The sequence below is a fragment of the Eptatretus burgeri genome, chromosome 17, assembly GCF_056783735.1.
Source record: "Eptatretus burgeri isolate ZD-2024b chromosome 17, Ebu_testis_v1, whole genome shotgun sequence".
NCBI lineage: Eukaryota > Metazoa > Chordata > Myxini > Myxiniformes > Myxinidae > Eptatretus > Eptatretus burgeri.
In genome coordinates this window covers 39144757-39168756 of record NC_140977.1, presented here as the reverse complement: position 1 = coordinate 39168756, position 24000 = coordinate 39144757, and the positions used below count along the sequence as shown (strand labels likewise).

Genomic DNA, 24000 nt, shown 5'->3' with positions numbered 1-24000 from the left:
CAGCCTGCACAGGAAGAGGGGATGAAAGAACTCCATTTAGGGCCACACGTTGACTGCGACTGTACCACACATGATGTGGTACGAGTGACAGGTTATTAGCTGCAAAATGTCGAAAACCCGGTTTCGTTCAACAACTTTCAAAATTTGACCTTTGCATAACCTTTCAGGTCAGGTATGGGAGCATGTGCCAGAACAGCGCGTCGCTGCGTCCACTTTCCGCCGGTACTCCAGGGGCCTCCGTCTGGCCATCCCCCAGGCAGATGCCAGGCCCATCCCCATCTCCTTGAGATGATGGTCAACCTGCTGCAACCATGAGGCACGTGGTCGGCCCACTGGCCTCCTCCACTCATGAGACTCCCTCGCTGAGAGAATCTGGTGAGCAGGATCAGCGTCAGGAAAACGAGCCACATGTCCATACAGCCGCAGCTGACGCTCACGGACTATGCAGGTAACAGATCTCATCCGAGTCTCTCTCAGCAACCGCTCGTTGGACACAAAATCCGACCAGCGATAGCCAAGGATTCTCCGAAGAGACCTGGTACCAAAGGAATTAAGTCTCCGTCTCAGATCCTTGGTCAAAGTCCAAGTCTCGCACCCATAGAGCAAGACTGGAAGTACCAAGGACCTGAAGACTCGGACTTTCGTCCTCCCGCACAGGTACCGGCAGCGCCACACCCCATGATCCAGTGAATCCATGACTCCCCAGGCCCGACCCAGACGTCTATTGACCTCCGGCTCACAACCTGCGGAGACATGAATATCACTGCCAAGGTAAGTGAATCTATCCACGACCTCAACATCCTCACCACAAACAGACACAGACAGGACAGCAGCATCCAAGATGTCACCGAAAGCCTGGATCTTTGTTTTGACCCAAGAAATCCGTAATCCCAACGGCTCCGACTCCTCATTCAGCACCTCGAGGGCCCCCAAGAGGATGTCTAAAGTCTCCGCAAAGATGACTGCATCATCTGCAAAATCAAGGTCCGAGATCTTGACATTGCCAAACGATGCACCGCAACTTGATCTCTCCGACATCCTCCCAAAAATCCAGTCCATACAAGTGCTGAAAAGTGTGGGGGCAAGTACACATCCCTGACGAACTCCAGTAACAACTGGAAATAAGTCAGAGATGGTACCACCACACTTCACAGCACTCTCAGTACCAGAGTAGAGTTCAGACATCAGATCGATCAGTTTTGGTGGCACCCCACGAAGACCAAGAATCCTCCAGAGGACATCCCGATTCACTGAATCGAACGCTTTACAGAGATCAACATAGGCTGCAAGCAGCCCCTGCCGAAACTCTCGTCTGCGTTCGGTGAGGACACGAAGTGCAAGGATACGGTCAATCGTTGACCTCTTTGGTGTAAAGCCTGACTGCTCTGGACGCTGGTGCTCAAGCAGATGGTGGCGAACCCTATCAAGAATTATCCGAGCAAAGACCTTGCCCGGCACTGAGAGCAGCGTCACCCCTCGGTAGTTGTTGCAGTCTTGGCGATCACCCTTCCCTTTCCAGAGAGGGACAACAAGGCCCCTCTTCCAGTCAGTTGGGATGATGCCTGTGTTCCAGGCAGAGCACAAAACTGCATGCAACGACGCGAGTGCAGCATTTCCACCAGCCTTGAGAAGTTCGGCATGGATGCCACAGATCCCTGGAGCTTTGCCCCGTTTCAACTGGTTCACCGCAGCCCGTGTTTCCACAAGCGATGGTGGACCACAGTTGATTCGAGGGTCAGCAACAGGGATTGTAACACCGTTGACGTCCAACTCGACAGCTGGGGGATCAGCCTGGTACAACCGCTCAAAGTAACCGGCCCAGCGGGCCTTCACTTCAGACTCCTCTGTCAAGAGCCTACCACTCTCTGCTCGAACTGCAGTGCTCCGAGGGATGGGCTTGGATGAACGTAATGCGCGAATTCCCCTGTAAGCGGGACGAGAATCACCTGTCCACAGGTGATGCTCTACCCCTCACAGATTCCTCGCACATAGGCCTCCTTGTCCACCCTCAGTGCACGTACAGTTTTACGCCTCAGCTCCCTGAACAGCTCAGCTCTGCCATTCAGCCTGGCCCTGCGACTCTGGTCAATGGTATCCAGTGTCCCTTGAGAGACAAAATTCTTCTTTGCCCTGCGGTGAACTCCAAGGCATCCACTGGCAACATCAAGGACGGTGGTCTTGAAGGTGCTCCACAACTCTTCAGGACCCCCCAAAGCACCCAGACCCCCAAGTGTCCACTCAGCCTGTTCGCAAACTCCTCAGCTACTCTCTCATCCCTGAGCTTGGCAACATCCAGCCTAGGCTGGGATGGTACCATTCTCCAGGATTTAAGGTGCAGCTTTAGAGTTGCTACAACAAGCCTGTGGTCAGTATTGAGGAACTGAGCACTCCGGTAGACCCTGCAGTTCTGGATCATCCTCCAACGACCGTCAATGAGGACATGGTCAATCTCCTTTGCCACACCGCCAGCGTTGGAATACCAAGTCCAGCGATGAGCTTGCGGGCGCTGAAACCATGAACCAGCCACCCTAAGTCCATGACTTCTTGCAAAGTCAAGGAACTTAGTGCTATTCTGGTTCATAGTTCCTGACCCATGGGGACCAACACACACCTCATAACCATCCCTATCAGTTCCAGTCGATGCATTGAAATCCCCCAAGACTAGAAGTGTATCTCGTCTGGGGCACTGATCAACCACAGACTCGAGTGTGGCGTAGAATGCATCCTTCACGGTAAGATCACTCGCCTCAGTCGGAGCATAAATAGAGACCAGGGAAATGACACCTAAGGAGTGACGAATCCTTAATCTCATAATACGCTCGTTGACCGGTGTTACCTCAATTATCATTGGGGTCAGCTTATTGGACACAGCTACAGCAACTCCTTGGGTATGGTAACCATCAGAGCGACCAGACCAATAGTAGGTGTAACCACCCACCATTATCTCGCCGCAATCCGGTCTCCGAACCTCAGAGAGAGCTGCAATCCCGATGTCCAAACGCTTGAGCTCAGATGATAACAGAGACAGGTGATCATCCTCTCTTAGGGATAGGACATTCCAGGCACCCACCCGAAGGGACCGCCTCAGGTTAACCCAAGGAGACCGCCGTCTGGTGGACGACACCTCAGCACCACTCCGACACACTCTCCCGCAATCTGACCCAGGGATGTTACCCCGTGGTTTCCCTCCTATCAAAGATTGGGGGTCCCGAAGGCTTTGCCCCAATCCCGTCATCCGGTGAGCTGCCCTGCGAAGGGAAGCTGCACAGGAGGTACTCCCACGGAGTGGGTTTTCAGATTTTTTTGCGTTTTTGCGTTTTGCGAAATGAAGCGTTTTACGGTGGCTGGAGTGCAAATCCTGCCACCAACCTCCTAATAAGAAGTAACCCAACTGCAGGAGGACGTCCGCAGACACAGTTGGGCACTAGATATGGATGGCCGTTGGCTCACAAGGAGCTCCTCCGCCCTTTGACAGGTTTTGTTTTTAATCCTGCTGGGTGTCCATATCCAAACACCCTCCTCACCAGAAAACCTGGTGGGGGAGACGGTTTAGTCGCCGACAACCCGACCATGGAACAGGTTAGTACAGGTTTACATGGTACCTGTAGCAGGTCACAGATCGAACCTGACCTGACATGAACCTTTAATAACCTGACTGACCTGACATAACCTTTAAAGGTCACAAAACAATGTTGTGGACATTAAAATAAGGAAACAGGATACATGCTATAGCTTATTGGAGTTAGTTCGTTGAAGAAGGTCGAAAACACGGTTCGATTCCCACAACATAGAAAATTTGACCTTTGTGAACTTTAAAGGTCAAAGGTCAAGGATTATGACCTTTGGTGCAAAACTTCCTCTGGAACATTCCAGGAACAATATAACGTCATATAGGCTATATGGCATTTCGCACTCCTCGGATTATCCATACTTTGATGAAATCAGCGTAAAAACAAACTTGAAGGGGGCGCCACAGGCAAGGTGTTCGAGATAGAGCAAAATGGTTTCAAGACTTTAGGTGGGGAATGACCTCAAGATTATGCATAAAAAATAGTCAACCCAGCTCTCAAAGTTTGGGCGGTCGTATGATTTTTGTCAAAATTCGCAATTTTCTAAGTTCGTGACCTCGTGACCTTGACCTTGGGACGAAAATGAAAAAAATAATAATAATAATAATAAAAATCGAGCTCTGTGGGCCTATGCAGGTGCCATTGGGCTAACCAAATACCGAAACCCCTGCCAGATTCGACAAACCCCCTCGGAGAAGATGGATTTTTATGTCAAAATTCGCAATTTTCTAAGTTCGTGACTGAGTGACGAAAATGAAAAATTGAGCTCCGTGGGGCTATGCAGGTGCCATTGGGCTAACCAAATACCGAAACCCCTGCCAGATTCGACAAACCCCTCGGAGAAGATGGATTTTTATGTCAAAATTCGCAATTTTCTAAGTTCGTGACCTTTTGACCTTGGGACGAAAAGGCAAAAAAAAAAAAAAAAAAAAAAAAAAAATCGAGCTCCGTGGGGCTATGCAGGTGCCATTGGGCTAACCAAATACCGAAACCCGTTGGATTCGACAAACCCCCTAGGAGAAGATGCAAATTGAAATCGGCTGCCCCCTAAAAACACATCCTTTTTGGGCGTGGCTCCGCCCATAATGAGCGCACCACGCCCATTCTCAGGAAAACAACTAGATCATGATATAAACCTCCCACCAAAATTTTATCAGGATCGGATCAAAACCCACGGAGCTATGCTCGGGACAGACAGACAGACAGACAGACAGACAGACAGACAGACAGACAGACAGACAGACAGACAGACAGACAGACAGACAGACACCAATAACAAATATAGTGGTCACTTATTTTTTCATGAACCAATACACATATACTAATAAAAAACACAATTGCATATATATTTTTTTAACATAGTGCACATACACAGAGGTGCAGAGCCAACTCATTTCAGACTGCTCTCCTGTCCGTTGGGTGGGGTGGGAACTTTTGGGGTAGTGGGACCATTTTTCTAAGACAATGCATTGCAAAAGGTGGAGGCCACTTTCCTGATGTTATCTTCCATAAATGATTGAAACACAAAGTTTATGTTCAAAGCATGTAATTTTATTGTCACATATCCAAATGTGTCAGTTGGCTCTGCACCAGTGTGTGTGTGTGTGTGTGTGTGTGTGTGTGTGTTATATATATATATATATATATATATATATATATATATATATATATATATATATATATATATATATATATATATATATATATATATTTATTTATGTACACACACATGCACACGCGTGCGCGCACGAAAAAAAATACAAAAACCGGTAATGAATAATAATTTTTAAAAAGCACAACCTGCTTTGCTTCTTCCAACAGAGAGATGAGTCTTGCTGCATTCTTCCAGTCGTCCTTCGTGACCAATGTAGTGGAAACGCCAGTACGGCTGTACAAACAATGGCAACAAATAAATATCCATACATAAAGTTTCATTACAGTAGATATGACAATCTTCTGCTTCGTTGGTATTCAGCACAAGGCTGTGGGGTAGCATCATTGGTTGAGGTCACGACTGTGCCACTGATGCAGTACCCTCTGTAGGTTAGGGCAGGAATTTGTAATTTGTTCATGGTGCTGGCGACAGCTCACTTACTCTTTGCGAAGGATACAATGGGATCTTTAACATCCACCAACTAATGCCAGCAGATGGGACACCTAGTTTAATGTCCATCTGATGGACGGCACACAAATTGATGAATCGCCCTGCCTGTGAAACACTGGGATGACAGTTTATAGCTGTCTCAGGATTCAAATCCAGGCGAGACAGCTTACAGGTGAGTGTGCATACCTGTAGGTCATCCTGTCAACCCGATCTGACAATGACCGATCTACACTACAACAGTAGATCTGCATGCAGACACACACAGACCAATTACAATAGCCCTTTTCCATCCCTTTGTGGAACAGCAAAGGCTAAAAACACTCATTATACAATAATGTGTTGCAGTAGAGCCAATCGTGTGCACAAGTATTGTTGCGATGTTTGTTCAGGGATTGGACAATATTGAGTTTTTCCAGACTTGAAGCAGAAGGGGGGAAAAAACACTCAGATAACAAAACGTCTAGGTTAAATGGCTATGAAGAAACTAGCTGGATTGCGGTGAACATAAACAGGACAACACAAAACAACATTCTACAATCATACTTGTTTTTTTTTAATACAGTCGAGGCTCGTGGAGGAGCTCTAACTCAGAACAGACCAGGATGTAACAACAGAAGGAAGAGTAGAAAGAAGGGGGAGGGAGACAAATGCCAACAGCAGGGTTGAGGGACAAAATAGAGGGAAAATTGGAGGAATAAGTGACAAGGCAAAGAATTGGAGCATTTGGGGGTGGGGAGGAGGGGGCGGAGGGGTTGTACAAGATGGATGTAGCTGCAAACTCTCAATCACAGAAGTGGAAAGATGAACTGGAAACCCATGAAAGAGGTTGACTTAGGATGGGTTAATGGAGGTAGAAAAGATCATAGTTGTGGATGGAGGATGACCCGAGATGGTGATGGACAGCCGTTTGTTAGAGCATAGTAGAGGCATTAGAACAAGGTTTAATAATGGGCAAAAAACAAAGGGTACCGTATCAGTATAAATAAGAATGCATTGTAGAAATATTCACTTTGATTGTACCTATAACAGTCAACATCTAATTACTCAGTATTTGCGGCCCTGTATATTTGCTACTCGCGTTTCCACAATCATTTCCTAGATTGTACATCTTTGGGACGACAAAACATTTGTATCCCGACGGCGAGAGCTTTGTGACGGATGTATAACCGTGTACCCGGCACGGCCTGTTCGACCAATGCGGTGCACATATTCCTCCATGTCCCTGGGACAGTCAAAATTGAATACGTGAGTGATGTCGTTCACATCCAGGCCTCGGGAAGCCACGTCTGTCGCGATGAGGATGCGCACAGAGCCTGCGGTCACAAAGGAAAAAAAGGGACCGTATTTGCTATTATTCATAGACTGCATGGAAAGTCTCAAGCAATTAGTACGGAGTTTAAACAACCAAAAAAAATAATTTCTCACGACATACAAATAAATAAAACACTGCCTTCCTCCATCCACACAATGGATGAAATAAACAGGACGTTGATTGAGGTATGCTAACCACCATGGGAGGCAAGAAGAGGTCCTGTTGATTCCATCCATTGTTCTACCTGTAAACTGACAAATTGACATGAGGCATCCCACAACCCCCCCCTCCTCCCCCCAAACCCCACCTAACCCACCAACCAAGCAAGCCAACATTTCCTTTTCCAAACAGTTGATCAAATGAGATTGGCTTGGTATTAGCAAATACTAAACAATGTAATAACAGCTGTGGCAGCGAATAACAAAAACACACGGACAAGGCTGTTCTCATTGTCGTGATATTTCAAATCAAGGTTCAGTATGTTCAGGTATTTATGTGGATGGTTTAAATATTACCTGCAAGAGTCTACATATGTTATTCCACCTTTTGTCCAGGTAAAATTTTAACCACCCAAGCAGTTTGGTAAACAAGCAAACAAAACAAAAAAAACATTTATCTGGTACAGGATGTTAAGCCTCAGTTAACCGATGATCCAGTTATAGTAACCTCATTCTTCTTGAGGCTCAAAAAGGGGATTAGTAAATAGGCAGCGACGATATGAAACTTAATTCCACCCACCTCCCACCCCCAGAACAGCACTCTGACATCGTGACGTCGACCGATATGCCTCTGCCCACATTATTAAATCATCATAATAGTTGTACCAAGTATATTTAAATCCCTCAAGTATCATATTATTACCTGACATGACCTCTGACCTTTGACCTTGGTGTCAAAATCTAATCGGTTCATCTTTGCACCATAACATATACTTATACCACGTTTGGTCAAAATCCCATCACTTGTTCACAAGTTAGCGTAGTAACAGAATTTTTACTGAAGGGAACCCCTCTGTCCTTTGACCTCTTGACCCCATAATCTAAAAAGTTCATCTTTACATTATTATACATACTTGTATCAAGTTTGACTCGGATCCCGTCAACTGTTAAGTTATCGGGGTTACGAAAACCTATCACGGACGAACGGACAACCTGAAAACATAGTGCCTCCGGCGACTGTCAGCAGAGGCATAAAAAGCAAGTGAATAAAACCAAACCACACTGAAGGCTCACCAGAGCGAAAATCATCCAGTGCTTGCTCCCTGTCGTATTGCTCACGGTCTCCATGGATGCATTGCACAGAGAAGCCACGCATGCTGCACTCTGTGGAAATATTGTCTGCCCTGCACAAGGCGAGCACAAAAAGGAATGAGGATGAAGATAAAATTAAGAGGCAGACACAGACAAACAGAAAGACAAATATGAGAGCATCAGCACCATCACCTTGGGAGGCCTTCCACAAACAGTGCATTACTCAGCATGGGAGGGTATAAAAATAAACAAACAAGTCAACAACGTTTTTGAAAAAAATGGAACACAATGTTGTCGGAACATCAAGAAGTAGTTCCAATTAACAGTACAGGAATGAAATAAAAAAAAGGGAAAGGATAATACCAAATACCCCGAGAACGGTACCCAATCAAGCACATACCTCCGCCAGGCGGAACAGTTTACGTTTTGTATCCCACCAATAGGCTTGGTCTGCATTGAGACCTTAACTAAATTCTACTAGGGTTGTTCTCATCACCTAACCAACTCATCCACCAAGTTTTAACAACCTGTCCACATTTTGAAATATCACACTACATATCGTTTTTGGCCCCATCTCTCAGGGGGTGAAGAATCACTTTAAAAATTCTTGGATCCAGATATTCAACAAAATTGAATTAACTGGTACTTCTCACACATGCAACCTCTCCACCAAGTTTCATCCAAATCCATCCACAATATTTTGAGATATCCTGCTCACAGACAAACAGGGATGAAAACACACTATCTCTTTCCAAAAGAACCATCTGGCAAACCCTCCTACCGACTTTCTCAACAATTCTCTTGAGCGAGTTCTGTCATTCAAACTCCTGGATCTCACAATCAGCCATGATTTTCTTGAGCAAACCAAATTTCAAAGTTGGCCTTAAAAGCCAGTTGCTCACTGGGCATCCTCCGTTGTATTGCATAAAGTCCTTCCTTGGCACACCTGAACTCCTATCCACCGACAAGGCCTTCATCCACAGCTTGGAGTAATGCTCTCCCCTCTGGGCTGGCTCCCCTGCCTCACATTTTGCTCAGCTCAACACTGAAAAAAGGCTTTCAAGATTAATGGAATCTCCATATAATCAATGAAGTCTGTCTTCTACTGCCTCCTTTGTGGTCTTAAACCCTGTGCTCTTTCCACGTTTTGCTTCCCCCCAGGTTTCTAAATCCAGGACCACTGCTAACCACCACTCATTCATTCCTCTTTTTTTCCCCCACTTCCTTCCATGCAAGTGCTGCTTCATCAGGATGAAGATTACTGCACTAATCTTCATTCTGATGAAGCAGATGTGGTACAAATTTCCACGTGTTCTTAAATCTCATTCTTCCCTTTAAGTCTTCAAGACAGCTGTTCCCCACCATCTCAGATCGTTCCCAATAAAAAAACATAATCTTTCTTTACCCTCATTAACGCATCCAACCCCAATTTTCCCTCCTGAGAGTTTCCTTCTGTATCCATCCTCTCCTGTCCCCCAATGTCTGGCCAAGTCTCCCTCTATCTTGTCCTTAAACTCTGCTGTTGCTGTCCCCCCCCCCCTTACTGATCTTTTTGGCCGGTTACATAGTGATCTATTCAGTGTACTAGCTCTCCAATGAGCCTCGACTGTATTTTTTTTTTTAAACCCAACCTTCCTACACCTTCGGTGGTGGAGGGGAGGTAATCACAAGGATTTAAAAATAAATAAATAAAAAAAGAAGAGGTGGAAAATGGAAGAACGAAGAGGTTTGGTGGAAAGTGGATAAAAGGGAAGGAGCATATCGAAGAAGGAAAGCGGTTGGAATGGGTTGAAAATTCAGCCTTTTTTGCATACGTAATATGTAGATAGATGGTGCCCAAACAAGGTTTTGACAGGGAATGAAACTTGATTCTCTGAAATGAAATGACAAAACCCAAAGTAAACGCGAATTCACCTCCCCTCCCCCCTTACACCCTTCCCAAGGATATATTTCAAAGTATTCCACTTGAAGACAAGAAGATGGGGTTTTGTTATGGACACAGACAAAACAGTGACCTCATGTTATGTGTGCCAGAGTGACAGTGTTTAGAAAAGTGACCCCACTGTATCGATGCAATTCAAAGATTCAAAACGAGCCAAATCAAGTACTGGATGTGCAGAAGGCCATGTGTTAGCGTGAATACGAAGATCTGCTGTACTTGTGACAATGGAGAAGCTATCGATAACCACGACAAAACAATACTCCTTGGGTTTACTCAAGGTGGACGACAACTATCCCAAGGTCATCAGGACCTGTTTTCCATTCCAAATAATAATAATAATAATAAATTAAATCCAAATACAGGATATTCTTTATTCTAAGAAATTCCTGCATACTCAATGCTGGACATGCGGGTCCGGCTATCACAGCAATGGATCAAGGTTCCGTACATTATAGCAACAGATTCAGAGCAGTTTTTGCTGCTTCTCCTTTCGTTGCAGCACATAGCCTCACTTGTTGAGGGCGTGGCTGGGTTGCCGATGCAGTGGCCCTGTATGTTACAGCAGGAATTAGGCCAAGGTGCTGGCAATAGCTCACCTACTCTGGTCCTTTGAACAAAGACTAATACCGCAAGCAGGTGTGCCTGCTCAGTTCTGCTTATAGCATCAACCTGCACAACCAGCTCTTTCGATGGAAGCCCATTCTCTACCCCCTTTGTGGGAGGGTGGCATCTCCCAGAGGGGAAGAGTTTTGGGACCAAATCAAAGCTATTCTCAGATGACACAAATGTCCTCTTTGCCTCCCTGGATTCATCAATAATTTAATTTCATTCCTTTACCTTTAGCAATAGAAAGGCTGTAGCTTTGTTCATTTTGGCTTCATTCGTCTGTGTGCAGATCATGTTTGCTGGTTTGCACCAAAGGTGTCACCGTGCCACTGATGAAGCAACAGCCCCATAGATTAATGGTAAGGGGTTTAGAAATTGGCAAGGGTACCTGCGCAAATGGCCGACGATTTGGACGGCATCATGGATCTTCAATGTCCATCAGTGAATTCTAGCATCGAAGGTGAGTCCGCTATCATTTCAGTCCATCTAGTTATCCAACCCATATATATATATATCTGAAGCCAATTCAACATTTGCAACTTAACATTAACCAATGAAGGCCCACAAAGGTACATATGCCCATGTAGGACCCACATCTTTTGTTCTTAAATTCCCACATCTTTTTGATTACCAGAAGTTCTAAACTTCGTGACGAGACAAGAGAGTTGATGGTTTTGCAAAACAAAGCTCCCAATGATTGCTATTGACGTCAAGTGACGATAATACGATAGACTCGTGTGACATACAATATCTTTCTCCCGACGAACACCAGTAGCTTATCTTCCGGGGACATGTTCTTGATGTTTTTGAAGAGCAGGTCTTCTTTATCATCATCAGCAATCACCAGCACCTTCTGCTTAACAGAATGCACTGCCTGTGGCACATCAACACAGGGACGCGCAAGAGGGAAAAATTTTTTTACCGAAACTTTGGAAACAAAAACAGTGCAACTCATAAGGAAGCGGCATACTGGCTTTGTTTGTATTATGCACAATTATCCTCCAGTGCTTCACTTAGGATTTGTAAATAAGCTCCATTGTAATGTGGCTTCCATCTCAGCTTTCAATTTTGTTTGAGTTACCTTTGCTCCGTTTAAAACAAATAAGTATAAAAGTTTCAAACCAGAAAGCATCTCAAAATGCAAAGCCCAGACGCGTCTGCTTTGTACTCAAACTAAAGGTGACGAAAACAACAGCTAAAAAATAAATAAATAAAAGTAAAATGTATTTATTAATGTTCTCCACATTCTTATAATAAAGGTTTGTTGAAAAATTGATGACAAAAGCTCAAATGGTAAAGAAACAGGGAAGCCATTACAAAACCCGGCCGTCTCGCGTTTCAGGGTGGACGGGCTGAGAGATTTTTTTTTAAATGTCAACTGGAACGGACAAACAAACGAGCGTGCACCACACTGGAGAGGAGGGGCTGGGGGAGAAAATGCGAACAGATGAAGGATACATGAGCAGTGGTGGAAGTATGGGAAAGGGAGGGTGTGGAAGGGTGTGGAGGAGGGGGGTGGAGGGCATGGGCAAAATATTTGCATACATTCCAATTACATGAATCTGCTCAGGTGGACAAACAGGTTTTTGCTTTTTGTGTAAATTTCTCAATTATTCTGATAAAGGTGGCAGTCAAAATTGCATCATTAGCTTTTCGCAAAGAGTGAATTTTCGCATTTTTCCTGCAGTGTTCAAAGGCTCACAAAATAACTCGACATTGACACAAGTGTATTAATGAAAGAGGATAACAATTTTGCTGCCTAAACTCGAACGCATTATATCATTGGGTCATGCCGCCCTTTAGAACAGACATCAAGATCCACTCGCACTTGCTTGAGGCCAAAGATCTCACCGCAGATTTTTGAAACCAGTAGACCACTGTGTGCTGGTCCCATGGGACAAGTTCTTGATTTGCCTCCCATTTACGATGACCAAAGCTGCTCCAGCTGACAGAAGGCAAAGTAACATTTCACCAACACAGGCGAGAGACAGCACCAACCTTTTGATAAATCAGAACACCATGGAAACTAATGCTATTTGATCCTGTGGAAGAGAGGCAATTTAAAATTCTTCATGGTTATCATACAGATGACCTCTTGTCATGTTTAGAGCCAACAAAGAGGAGGACACTGTGCTACACCAGTGGGAAACTACACAAAAAGGACGTGTCTCTAGTTCTGCTGGTGCAGGACCACTCACCTTTTAACATGCGTGATATTTGGAGTGGGCAAACTGATTGAAGATCAATGGTTATAACTATTGTTAGCTGTAAAATATCATTCAGGGAGGCTTTCTGCCATCGAGACATTTCCTTAGCACACAAAGTCTGCCTTGAGGGCTTCCACGAAACGGTGGAAATAAATGGCATCCTCTTAACCCTTTGAACCCTGAGCTCCTTTAACTTTCGGATCCCCTACCCTGGGCTCTCTGGAGAAAAATCTGCCCACTCAGGTATATGGAGGTTTGAATAGCGGTTGGAAAAACGGCCACGAGGCTTAAAAGGGTCAACCGAAAGAAACCAAGTGATCTTAAATATCCATCGGCTCAATGAAGCGGATGGGTTTTTTGACCCTTCTCCTCTCCCAACCCCACCCCCTCCCCCCCATGTGCATGGACATTTTAATTTGTTTCTCTTCTGGAAGGAGCCCTTACAAAAAACCTTCTTATAAAAGATTCTCCTGAATGGAGAGCAATACATTTGAGTAACAAACATTGGCTGATTTAGAGATGACAAAGAACCATGTTTACCATCAGCCAAAAACATTCACATACCGTCAGGTCAAGCGTTCCAACGTATACCATCATTGGGTCCTTCAGGTAGAGGCTGGAAAGTCGGCGGACACCGTCTGGCCAAGTGGCACTAATCACAACACAAATGCAAGAAGGGAAAAGGTCAGCATCGAAAGAGTAAGCAGGAAAGGATCTTTATTACCTGAACAATCAAATATATGTAATATATAACGCTCTTTCTAACCACTCAGTGGCTGACTGATATTAATGTTCGGTGCCTTCCGGGTGATGAAGAAAGCTGAAATTTTGAGTGCCGACGGACATCGAAGCTGATACACTATGAAAAATCACAGCACCGTCAGAAAGCATCCATAAATGAAAATAAAAGTAAAAGAAAATAAATAAATGCAGGTGAGTGACCCGAGACAATGGGGAAGCATGGTTCGTTATTGCTTACAATTTGTAAGCATATACATATATATATATATATATATATATATATATATATATATATATATATATATATATATATATATATATATATATATATACATATATATATATATATATATATACACACGGGGTGGCCATAAAGTCTGAAAACAGGTGAATATACAATATAAATGGTTTGTTGACATTACATGTTCAATGTGTTGTCCCTCATGTGAAATGCACAGTTCAATACTATGGGAATTGCTGTGCAATTTGCTGTGCAAAATTGCAATGAACGCGGTGTATTAATGCAGCATCTCCATCAATCCCTGCACATGCATCCGTGATGCGTTGCCTCAGATGATTCGTGTATTAATTTTCATTGAATAAACCTGCACCTTCAGCATGCCCCACAAGTAATAATCAAGGGGATTCAGATGTGGCAAGCCTGCAGCCCACTCCACAAGGCCATGTCATCCAATCCAGTTAGGGAAATCATCCAAACATTCCCTCACCACTCTGGCGTATTGGTGTGGTGCGCCACCATGATGGAACCACTCCGGGTGACTTCACCCTAGCTCGTCAAGTGCGGGCATTAATTTGTCAAGCAACATGGTCAGATACATCTCGCCAGTTATGTTATCTTAAAAAAAAAATGGTCTCAAGACTGGTGCTCGCCACAGGCCACATCATCACCTTCCTTGCTCCTTGTTGTTTGATTGGGGAGATCCAGTGCGGATTGTCTGGTGACCAGTACCGCATGTTTTGCTTGTTCACCTAACAAATTTACTTGGCTCATGGTGTGGATCATGAAATTGCTTCTCTTGTTGTGGTCAAAAGAACCTCCAACATTTCGTTAAATAATTATGGCGAACAATGATCATCAACTGCTACTTGAGGCTCACCTTGTCATTATAGTCTGTCTGTCTGGACGGATATCCAGCAAAATCTTCTTTATCTGAGGCTCAAAGCCCATGTCCAACATCCGATCTGCTTCATCCAAAACCTTTGTGGGGTGCGGTGGAGGGAGGAGAGAATTAGGTTTCGTCATTTCGTTACCAAAGATACAAATGAGTTCTGACAATTAAGATTCTTAAACGGAGGAAGAGTAGAAACTTGGCTGGCATTTACACAGAGAATAAATAAATAATTAATCTTGGCTATTTGAATGCAACTTCTCATGGTGAAGAGCACAGTAGCCAACTGAAAAAAAAAAAAAAAAACAAGAGTGAGCAAAGACCCTGCTTTTACCATCAACCACTCACTCTACATCCTCAAGGTCACATGATATATGCATGGTACCCAACGGCCTTTCTAGAGCTGAAACCTCAGGGAAAGCTTTTGTGATTATTTGTGCCTAATATATAATAGTAAAAGTCAGAGTGTGTGCATTTGTGTGTCCTCCATAGCTCCAAAATCATGAAACCGAGCTGGCCAAAACTTTGCATGCATATGAAGGGAACTCCAAGGAAGCGTATGAATGAAGACTGGGTATTATGGTAAATTTAAATACCCCTTTTGAAGACAATCGACAGGTTGCTCATCATGAAAAAAAACAAAAACAGGCTTATCCTTGGTCAGCCCACTCTTCCTCACAAGGGTCTTAAGCCACCATTTGTTTCGGCCTGCTCAAAAATGCTTTGCCTTGGAACCACAATGTACTCTCACTGACTAAAGTGTAGAATCGAAATCTGCCTTTGGATTTGAGGATTTGAGCATGTGGACGAATGAAGTGTCAAAATCTGGAGTGAAATCTGAAAATTTTATTGGCTGTGATCTTCCTTCTCCGTATTTATACTGGAAAATGTGAAATTGCCAAAGCATTCAAAACTTTACTTTTTCGACTGTTTGGAGCCATGGTGAGCCAATGAAAAAAGCCAAGAATTCACAAGGTTTCGGAAAAGCGATGATAAAAGAAAACCTATACACCAAGAAAACCTATAGAAAACCAAGACGAACAACGAATAGCCAAGATCTTGTGAAAAAAAGTCAAGGAGTGGTCACACTGACGATGACGGGGTCGGCAGTGACGTCTATCTGCGAACAAGGAATGATGACAAACCGGGTCGCTCCATAGAAGACAACCATTTTCTCACATTCATGGAGGATGGAGTCATCAGGAATGGCAATGGCAATTGGGTGACTCCATTACCCTTCAGAGACAATGTAAAACTTCCAGAAAATGGACCACTTGCATTCAACTGCTTAAAGTGCCTTTGCAGGCTTCTGGATAAGAAACCAGCCCTTAAACAGCAGTACATGGACTTCATGGCTGAACTCTTTTCCAAAGAACATGCTGTGCCTCTTGAACTAGGAACAGATAGGGAATTTTAGGAAATTGTATTGACCATCTGTGAAAAAATTGCTAACCAAAAAATTTCTTCACTAACGTATTCATCGAGGTGTCTACTAACACCTATCAATTAGTGCAAACCCAAATCCTTGTGGAAAATTCTGGGGAGGCAATCAAAGTTCGGGTGCTCAGAGGGCCTGTGCGAAAAAAGAAAATCGGAAAAATTAACTTTTGCCAATATTGACTTGTGGGATGTCTAACTAGGGGTTTTTTGGGGTGCTGAATTAATTCCAACCATTAGATTTGAGGAAAATTGAATCCATGGCCGCAAAATATTGGTATGATACATTTTTCGATATATCAGACTGTGTTTTGCGGTAATTTGGCTCAATCGATTCTTATTGTTCAAATTGTGCTGAAACCAGCACACAACATTTTTGAAACCACTGCTATATTGTTGGTTATACTTGTGCTCATGCTCAGTGGAATTATTTGTGTTCGCTGACGTTAGCTTAGAGCTTTTAGCTATAAAATTATTGTGTGCCAGACTCAATAGAAGTTGAATATATTCAACGTAGAGTGGACCTATTAAAGTTAAAACACATCACTGTATGTGTGTTCTGTCTGTTTTGTGTCAAAATTTCATGTCCTGTCTGTTGTTTACAAAAAAAAGTCATGTTTTTGGACAGTATGGACAAGGATGTGACTGAACCTGGCTTGAGGTGTTTCATCTGTGGTGGTTCCGGGATTGAAAAGTATACGCTCTCAAAAGTCTCCAATAAAGGCCACCCACGGATCTTATCACATTCTGAGCTTGTGGGCGATGCGGCGTTGATCGGGAGACTAAATGAGGACTGGAACAACGGAGAAGACATCAAGTTGAGATACCATGTGGATTGTAAAACAGAGTTGTACAGTCGTGCGAGAAGTATATCCACTGCAACTGAAACAGCTAATCGTAAGTTTTCGGTGCCACACGGGACAAGAAGACTGGTGTCCTTCTCAACTGGGTTCAGCAGCACTCTCGAAGACCAAGTCAACACTGATCAAGCAGAAGAAGTTGGCAGAGCCATTCAGGCTAAGATGGATGGGAAAACTGTTGTGGATGCAATGGTAACCAAACACAAGGTCAAATCACTTGCAAGCCTCAGATCTGGACCCAAAGGCAATGGCGAGAAGCTGATCATTGACTCACTGGAGCTATTCAACCGCCTCATTGTCATCAGTGAGCATGAAGTCAAGACCAAAGAAGTTCTGCGCTTTGAGTTGACGCCAAAACCGATGTCTCTGTTTGACAAAATCAAAAGATGCGAAAGCCAGACAAGGCTGCCCGAGCATGGTCCCTGAAGGCATGTGTGGCATCTGTCGAACAACCCCCCTGCACAAGCCTTGTGGTTGATGGTGAGTGGCTCCTGCACAATGTCAAGTGGGAGGCTAACCTTACTTGGAAGGACGTTGCCGAGAGCTACCTCCGGTTTGTGAAGTCCATGGGGAGCCATCGATTCCGCATAACAGTGGTCTTTGATGGATATGGCAGCTCCACCAAGGACCATGACCACTTGAGACGAACAAAGAATGCATGCTGTGACATTCACATTCGCCTGGATCTCAAAATCATGATTGCAAGAGAAAAGTTCCTCGATAACAAGAACAACAAAGCCCAGCTCGTTCTGCTCCTTGCCGAGACATTTAGTAGGAATGGAATCGGTGTACAGCAATGCTCCGATGATGCCGACACCTCCATCGTCCGCGCAGCTCCAGATGAGGCAAGAGAGTCCCCTGTCGAGGTGAGGGCTGAGGACACAGACGTCCTGGTTATGCTGATTCATCATGTTGCAGACCATCCGATCTTCCTCACGACAGCCAAAGAAACATCTTACAATGTCGGAAAGATCCGCGAGGCCCTCCCAGAGATATCTCATCTTCTTGCACAGCTTCTCTGGCTGTGATACAGTGTCTGCAATTTTTGGGTTTAGCAAACCAACTTTGCTAAGCAAGCTCTGCAAGACTGATGAAGCAGAGAGGACAATGGACGTGTTTTATGGACATCCGAGTTGAGAAAGGTGATATCATTAAAGCAGGCTGTGATCTTTTCATGCTCATGTTCCATGGGAAATCCTCCAAAGACTTGGAAGACTTGAGATTCGACATCTTCAGCAAGCGAGCTGCTACTGGGAGCATAAAACCTGAGAAACTCCCCCCGACAACAGCAGCTGCAGCACAGCACTCTCCGAGCTTACCTCCAGACTAGAGACTGGCTGATGCTGCAAAGTCCATCGATGGATGCCCGGGACTATGGATGACAACTCACTGAGCAAGGATATGCACCAGTCCCTTCTACAGACCCCATTGCACCAGACTACCTCCTGACGTTTGCCAGTTGTAACTGTGCAGGGGACTGCAGCTCTCAGGTGCTGCTGCAAAAAGCAAGGAGTCAAGTGTATTTCTGCTTGTGGCATCTGTCATGCTAACTCTTGCCTGAACATAAACCATCTGGATGACAAGAGGAGTGAGGAAGATACTGGGGAGTTTGATGAATAAAAGTTTGATGAATAAAAGATGAGTTGTAAAAGCTGACGAAGCAACATTTCCATTGAGTACAGTTCTGTTAAAAATGTCAATAAAATACATTTTATATGATCAAGGAGTGTTTTTTTTCTCAAAAATAATGGTTGAAATCAATTCAGCACCCCAAAAAACCCCGAGTTTGACATCCCACAAGTCAATATTGGCAAAAGTTAATTTTCCAATTTTTTCGCGCAGACCATCTGAGCACCCGAACTTTGATTGCCTCCCCAGAATTTTCCACAAGGATTTGGGTTTGCACTAATTGATAGGTGTTAGTAGACACCGAGATGAATACGTTAGTGAATAAATTTTTTGGTAAGCAATTTTTTCACAGATGGTCAATACAATTTGCTAAAATTCCTGAACTAAGAGGCAAAATGACCATGATGGTATTCTTCCTCATTTCGCTGTATCCCCATCCACACAAACCTGAATATATTTGTACGGTTCTCGACGGCAGTGCTACCTATCATGACGTCTTGCTAAATAAGGTACTACTACCTGGTCCAGACCTTGTCGATAGTCATCCATTGCAAGAGGTTTAGTCTCTAACCTGTAGATCTCACCATCCACCATGATCTTTCCTGGGACAACACAATAGCAAAGCTGGCCTCCAAAGCCAGAAGAAGACTGGACATCTTCCGTCGATCCAAGTCTTTCACTGAAAAAAATACCGAGTCACAGTGTACAAGGCCGTTGTCCATAACCCAATTGAGTATGATCTCACCTATTGGGCTGGTGCTCCAGAATCACATCTGTCTCCTGGATTCTCTGAGATCCAAAACTCTTGAAATTATTGGAATCTCATGATGAGACCGAAGAATGAGGTTTGCTGCTCTCATTGCAGACAGGTTGGTCTTCTCCCACATCACTCCCTCTGTTCTCTATCCCCTGACCATCCATTAAGCCTGAACACCCCGTTTAAAAACAAATAAATAAACAAGCAGTCATAGACTGGTACTGATGAAATCGTCAACTTGACCTCTGACCTTGTCTAATAAAAGCTGTCTCGAGAGAAGGTAGCGACTCAAACCAGAAGTTTCTACGATGATTCTGTACCAAACCATCAAAAATCGTAACGTCGACCGAAGCAAAAATCTCCATTTATCCACGCAATTATTTAATATTATTTTATCAAAGTCACAAAACCGTAATATTCGGCCATCCACCAACAATCTTTACATAATCCAACGGCTTAGCGAGTCAGGCATGCGACGATAACCTTTATTGGGATAAAAAAATGACTTTTAAACACCATCTTTATCGAAAACACCGTCAGCGTGCACACGGAAAACCTTTAAGCGACTCAGCGACGCCTCTGCTCGAGCGCGCTGCACCACGTGACGAGCTGTGATGCGGCGAATGAAATATTTTTTATTCAATCTTAAAATGTCTCCAAAACATCCGATTTTTACCAGCATTTCGACAACCGAGTGTTAAGCGTCCTAAGCGATCGCAAAAACCAAAGACAAAATTAAAATTGAAGTTAAAACGAACTCGTAATGTCGAGTGAAGCAAAAAGACTCCATTTCTCCACATGAATTTACGGAATTATGTTTGACCTCACCGTGACCTTGACCTTTGACCGATTTTGACCAAAATCTAATCAGCGCTAGCCATCGCCCTCCTGAATCACTTGGTGTAATTTGACATTGGTAGCTTCTTCCGTTCTCGAGTTAAAAATTTTTGGATGTTTGACCTCACTGTGACCTTTGACCGATTTTGACCAAAATCTAATCAGCACTAGCCATCACTCTCCTGAATCATGTGGTGTAATTTGACATTGGAAGCTAATTCCGTTCTCGAGTTATCTGTACCAAACCATCAAAAATCGAATATTTGACCTCACTGTGACCTTGACCTTTGACCGATTTTGACCAAAATCTAATCAGCACTACCCATCACCCTCCTGAATCACGTGGTGTAATTTGACATTGGTAGCTTCTTCCGTTCTTGAGTTATCGTGCCTACAAACAAACAAACAAGCAGTCACAGACTGGTACTTATGAAATCGTCAACTTGACCTCTGACCTTGTCTAATAAAAGTTGTCTCTTGAGAAGGTAGCAACACAAACCAGAAGTTTCTACGATGATTCTGCACCAAACCATCAAAAATCAAATGTTTTGGATGTTTGACCTCACTGTGACCTTGACCTTTGACCGATTTTTACCAAAATCTAATCAGCGCGAGCCATCACCCTCCTGAATCACGTGGTGTAATTTGACATTGGTAGCTTCTTCCGTTCTCGAGTTATCTGTACCAAACCATCAAAAATCGAATATTTGATCTCACCATGACCTTGACCTTTGACCAAAATCTAATCAGCACGAGCCATCACCCTCCTGAATCACGTGGTATAATTTGACATTGGCAGCTTCTTCCGTTCTCGAGTTATCGTGCCTACAAACAAACAAACAAAGACTGGTACTTACGAAATCGTCAACTTGACCTCTGACCTTGTCTAATAAAAGCTGTCTCTGGAGAAGGTAGCGACGCAAACCAGAAGTTTCTAAGATGATTCTGTACCAAACCATCAAAAATCGAATGTTTTGGATGTCTGACCTCACTGTGACGTTGACCTTTGACCGATTTTGACCAAAATATAATCAGCGCTTGCCACCACCCTCCTGAATCACGTGGTGTAATTTGACATTGGTAGCTTCTTCCGTTCGAGTTATCTGTACCAAACCATCAAAAATCGAATATTTGATCTCACCATGACCTTGACCTTTGACCAAAATCTAATCAGCACGAGCCATCACCCTCCTGAATCACGTGGTATAATTTGACATTGGCAGCTTCTTCCGTTCTCGAGTTATCGTGCCTACAAACAAACAAACAAACAAAGACTGGTACTTACGAAATCGTCAACTTGACCTCTGACCTTGTCTAATAAAAGCTGTCTCTGGAGAAGGTAGCGACGCAAACCAGAAGTTTCTAAGATGATTCTGTACCAAACCATCAAAAATCGAATGTTTTGGATGTCTGACCTCACTGTGACGTTGACCTTTGACCGATTTTGACCAAAATATAATCAGCGCTTGCCACCACCCTCCTGAATCACGTGGTGTAATTTGACATTGGTAGCTTCTTCCGTTCTCGAGTTATCTGTACCAAACCATCAAAAATCAACATTGACAAATTTGACATTGGTTGCTTCTTCCGTTCACGACTTATCATTTTTTGGATGTTTGACCTCACTGTGACCTTGACCTTTGACCGATTTTTACCAAAATCGAATCAGCACTAGCCATCACCCTCCTGAATCACGTGGTGTAATTTGAAATTGGTAGCTTCTTCCGTTCGAGTTATCTGTACCAAACCATCAAAAATCGAATATTTGACCTCACTGTGACCTTGACCTTTGACCGATTTTGACCAAAATCTAATCAGCACTAGCCATCACCCTCCTGAATCATGTGGTGTAATTTGACATTGGTAGCTTCTTCTGTTCTCAAGTTGTCGTGCCGACAAACAAACAAACAAGCAGTCATAGACTGGTACTTACGAAATCGTCAACTTGACCTCTGACCTTGTCTAATAAAAGCTGTCTCTAGAGAAGGTAGCGATGCAAACCAGAAGTTTCTACGATGATTCTGTACCAAACCATCAAAAATCGTAACGTCAACCGAAGCAAAAATCTCCATTTCTCCACGCAATTATTTAATATTATTTTATCAAAGTCACAAAACCGTAATATTCGGCCATCCACCAACAATCTTTACATAATCCGACGGCTTAGCGAGTCAGGCATGCGCCGATAACCTTTATTGGGATAAAGAATGACTTTTAAACACCATCTTTATCGAAAACACCATCAGCACGCACACGGAAAACCTTTACGTGACAACGACGCCTCTGCTCGAGCGCGCTGCACCAAGTGACAACCTGTGACGCGGCGAATGAAATATTTTTTTATACAATCTTAAAATTTCTCCAAAACATCCGATTTTTACCAGAATTTCGACAACCGAGTGTTCAGCGTCCTAAGCGATCGCAAAAACCAAAGCCAAAATTAAAATCGAAGTTAAAACGAACTCCTAATGTCGAGTGAAGCAAAAATACTCCATTTCTCCACATGAATTTACGGAATTATGTTTGACCTCACTGTGACCTTGACCTTTGACCGATTTTGACCAAAATCTAATCAGCGCTCGCCATCACCCTCCTGAATCACGTGGTGTAACTTGACATTGGTCGCTTCTTCTGTTCTCGAGTTATCGTGCCGACAAACACACAAAACAAACAAACAAGCAGTCATAGACTGGTACTTACGAAATCGTCAACTTGACCTCTGACCTTGTCTAATAAAAGCTGTCTCGAGAGAAGGTAGCGACGCAAACCAGAAGTTTCTACGATGATTCTGTACCAAACCATGAAAAATCGTAACGTCGACCGAAGCAAAAATCTCCATTTCTCCACGCAATTATTTTATATTATTTTATCAAAGTCACAAAACCGTAATATTCAGCCATCCACCAACAATCTTTACATAATCCGTCGCTCAGCGAGTCAGGCATGCGACGATAACCTTTATTGGGATAAAAAATGACTTTTAAACACCATCTTTATCGAAAACACCGTCACCGCGCACATGGAAAACCTTTACGTGGGTCAACGACGCATCTGCTCAAGCGCACTGCATCACGTGACGACCCGTGACGCGTCAACAGAAATATTTTTTATACAATCTTGAAACATCTCCAAAACATCCGATTTTTAGCAGAATTTCGACAACCGAGTTTTAAGCGTACGAAGCGATCGCAAAAACCGAAGACAAAATTAAAATCAAAGTTAAAACGAACTCGTAAAGTCGAGCGAAGCAAAAATCTCCATTTCTCCACGCAATTATTCAATATTATTTTATCAAAGTCACAAAACCGTAATATTCGGCCATCCACCAACAATCTTTACATAATCCGACGGCTCAGCGAGCCAGGCATGCGACGATAACCTTTATTGGGATAAAAAAAATGACTTTTAAACACCATCTTTACCGAAAACACCGTCAGCGCGCACACGCAAAACAATACGTGACTCAACGACGCGTCTGCTCGAGCGCACTGCATCATGGGATAACCCGTGACGTGTCGAGTGAAATATTTTTTATACAATCTTAAAACGTCTCCAAAACATCCAATTTTTACCAGAATTTCGACAACCGAGTTTTTAGCGTCCTAAGCGATCGCAAAAA

The 24000-nt window shown here is 43.7% G+C and overlaps 1 protein-coding gene across 2 annotated transcripts in view; it reads right to left on the bottom strand.

The window, feature by feature from the left end:
* The window catches only part of LOC147009820 (putative ATP-dependent RNA helicase DDX43), a 133959-nt gene that overhangs the window by 24248 nt on the left and 85711 nt on the right, over positions 1-24000 (bottom strand). For both annotated transcript variants that reach the window (XM_085860765.1, XM_085860766.1), the window contains 6 exons: positions 14850-14950; positions 13555-13642; positions 11530-11657; positions 8218-8327; positions 6848-6986; positions 5370-5457 (listed from right to left, as the gene is read on the bottom strand). In XM_085860765.1, the coding sequence (XP_085716891.1) occupies positions 5370-5457; positions 6848-6986; positions 8218-8327; positions 11530-11657; positions 13555-13642; positions 14850-14950 (654 nt within the window). The remainder of the gene's footprint in view (positions 1-5369; positions 5458-6847; positions 6987-8217; positions 8328-11529; positions 11658-13554; positions 13643-14849; positions 14951-24000) is intronic.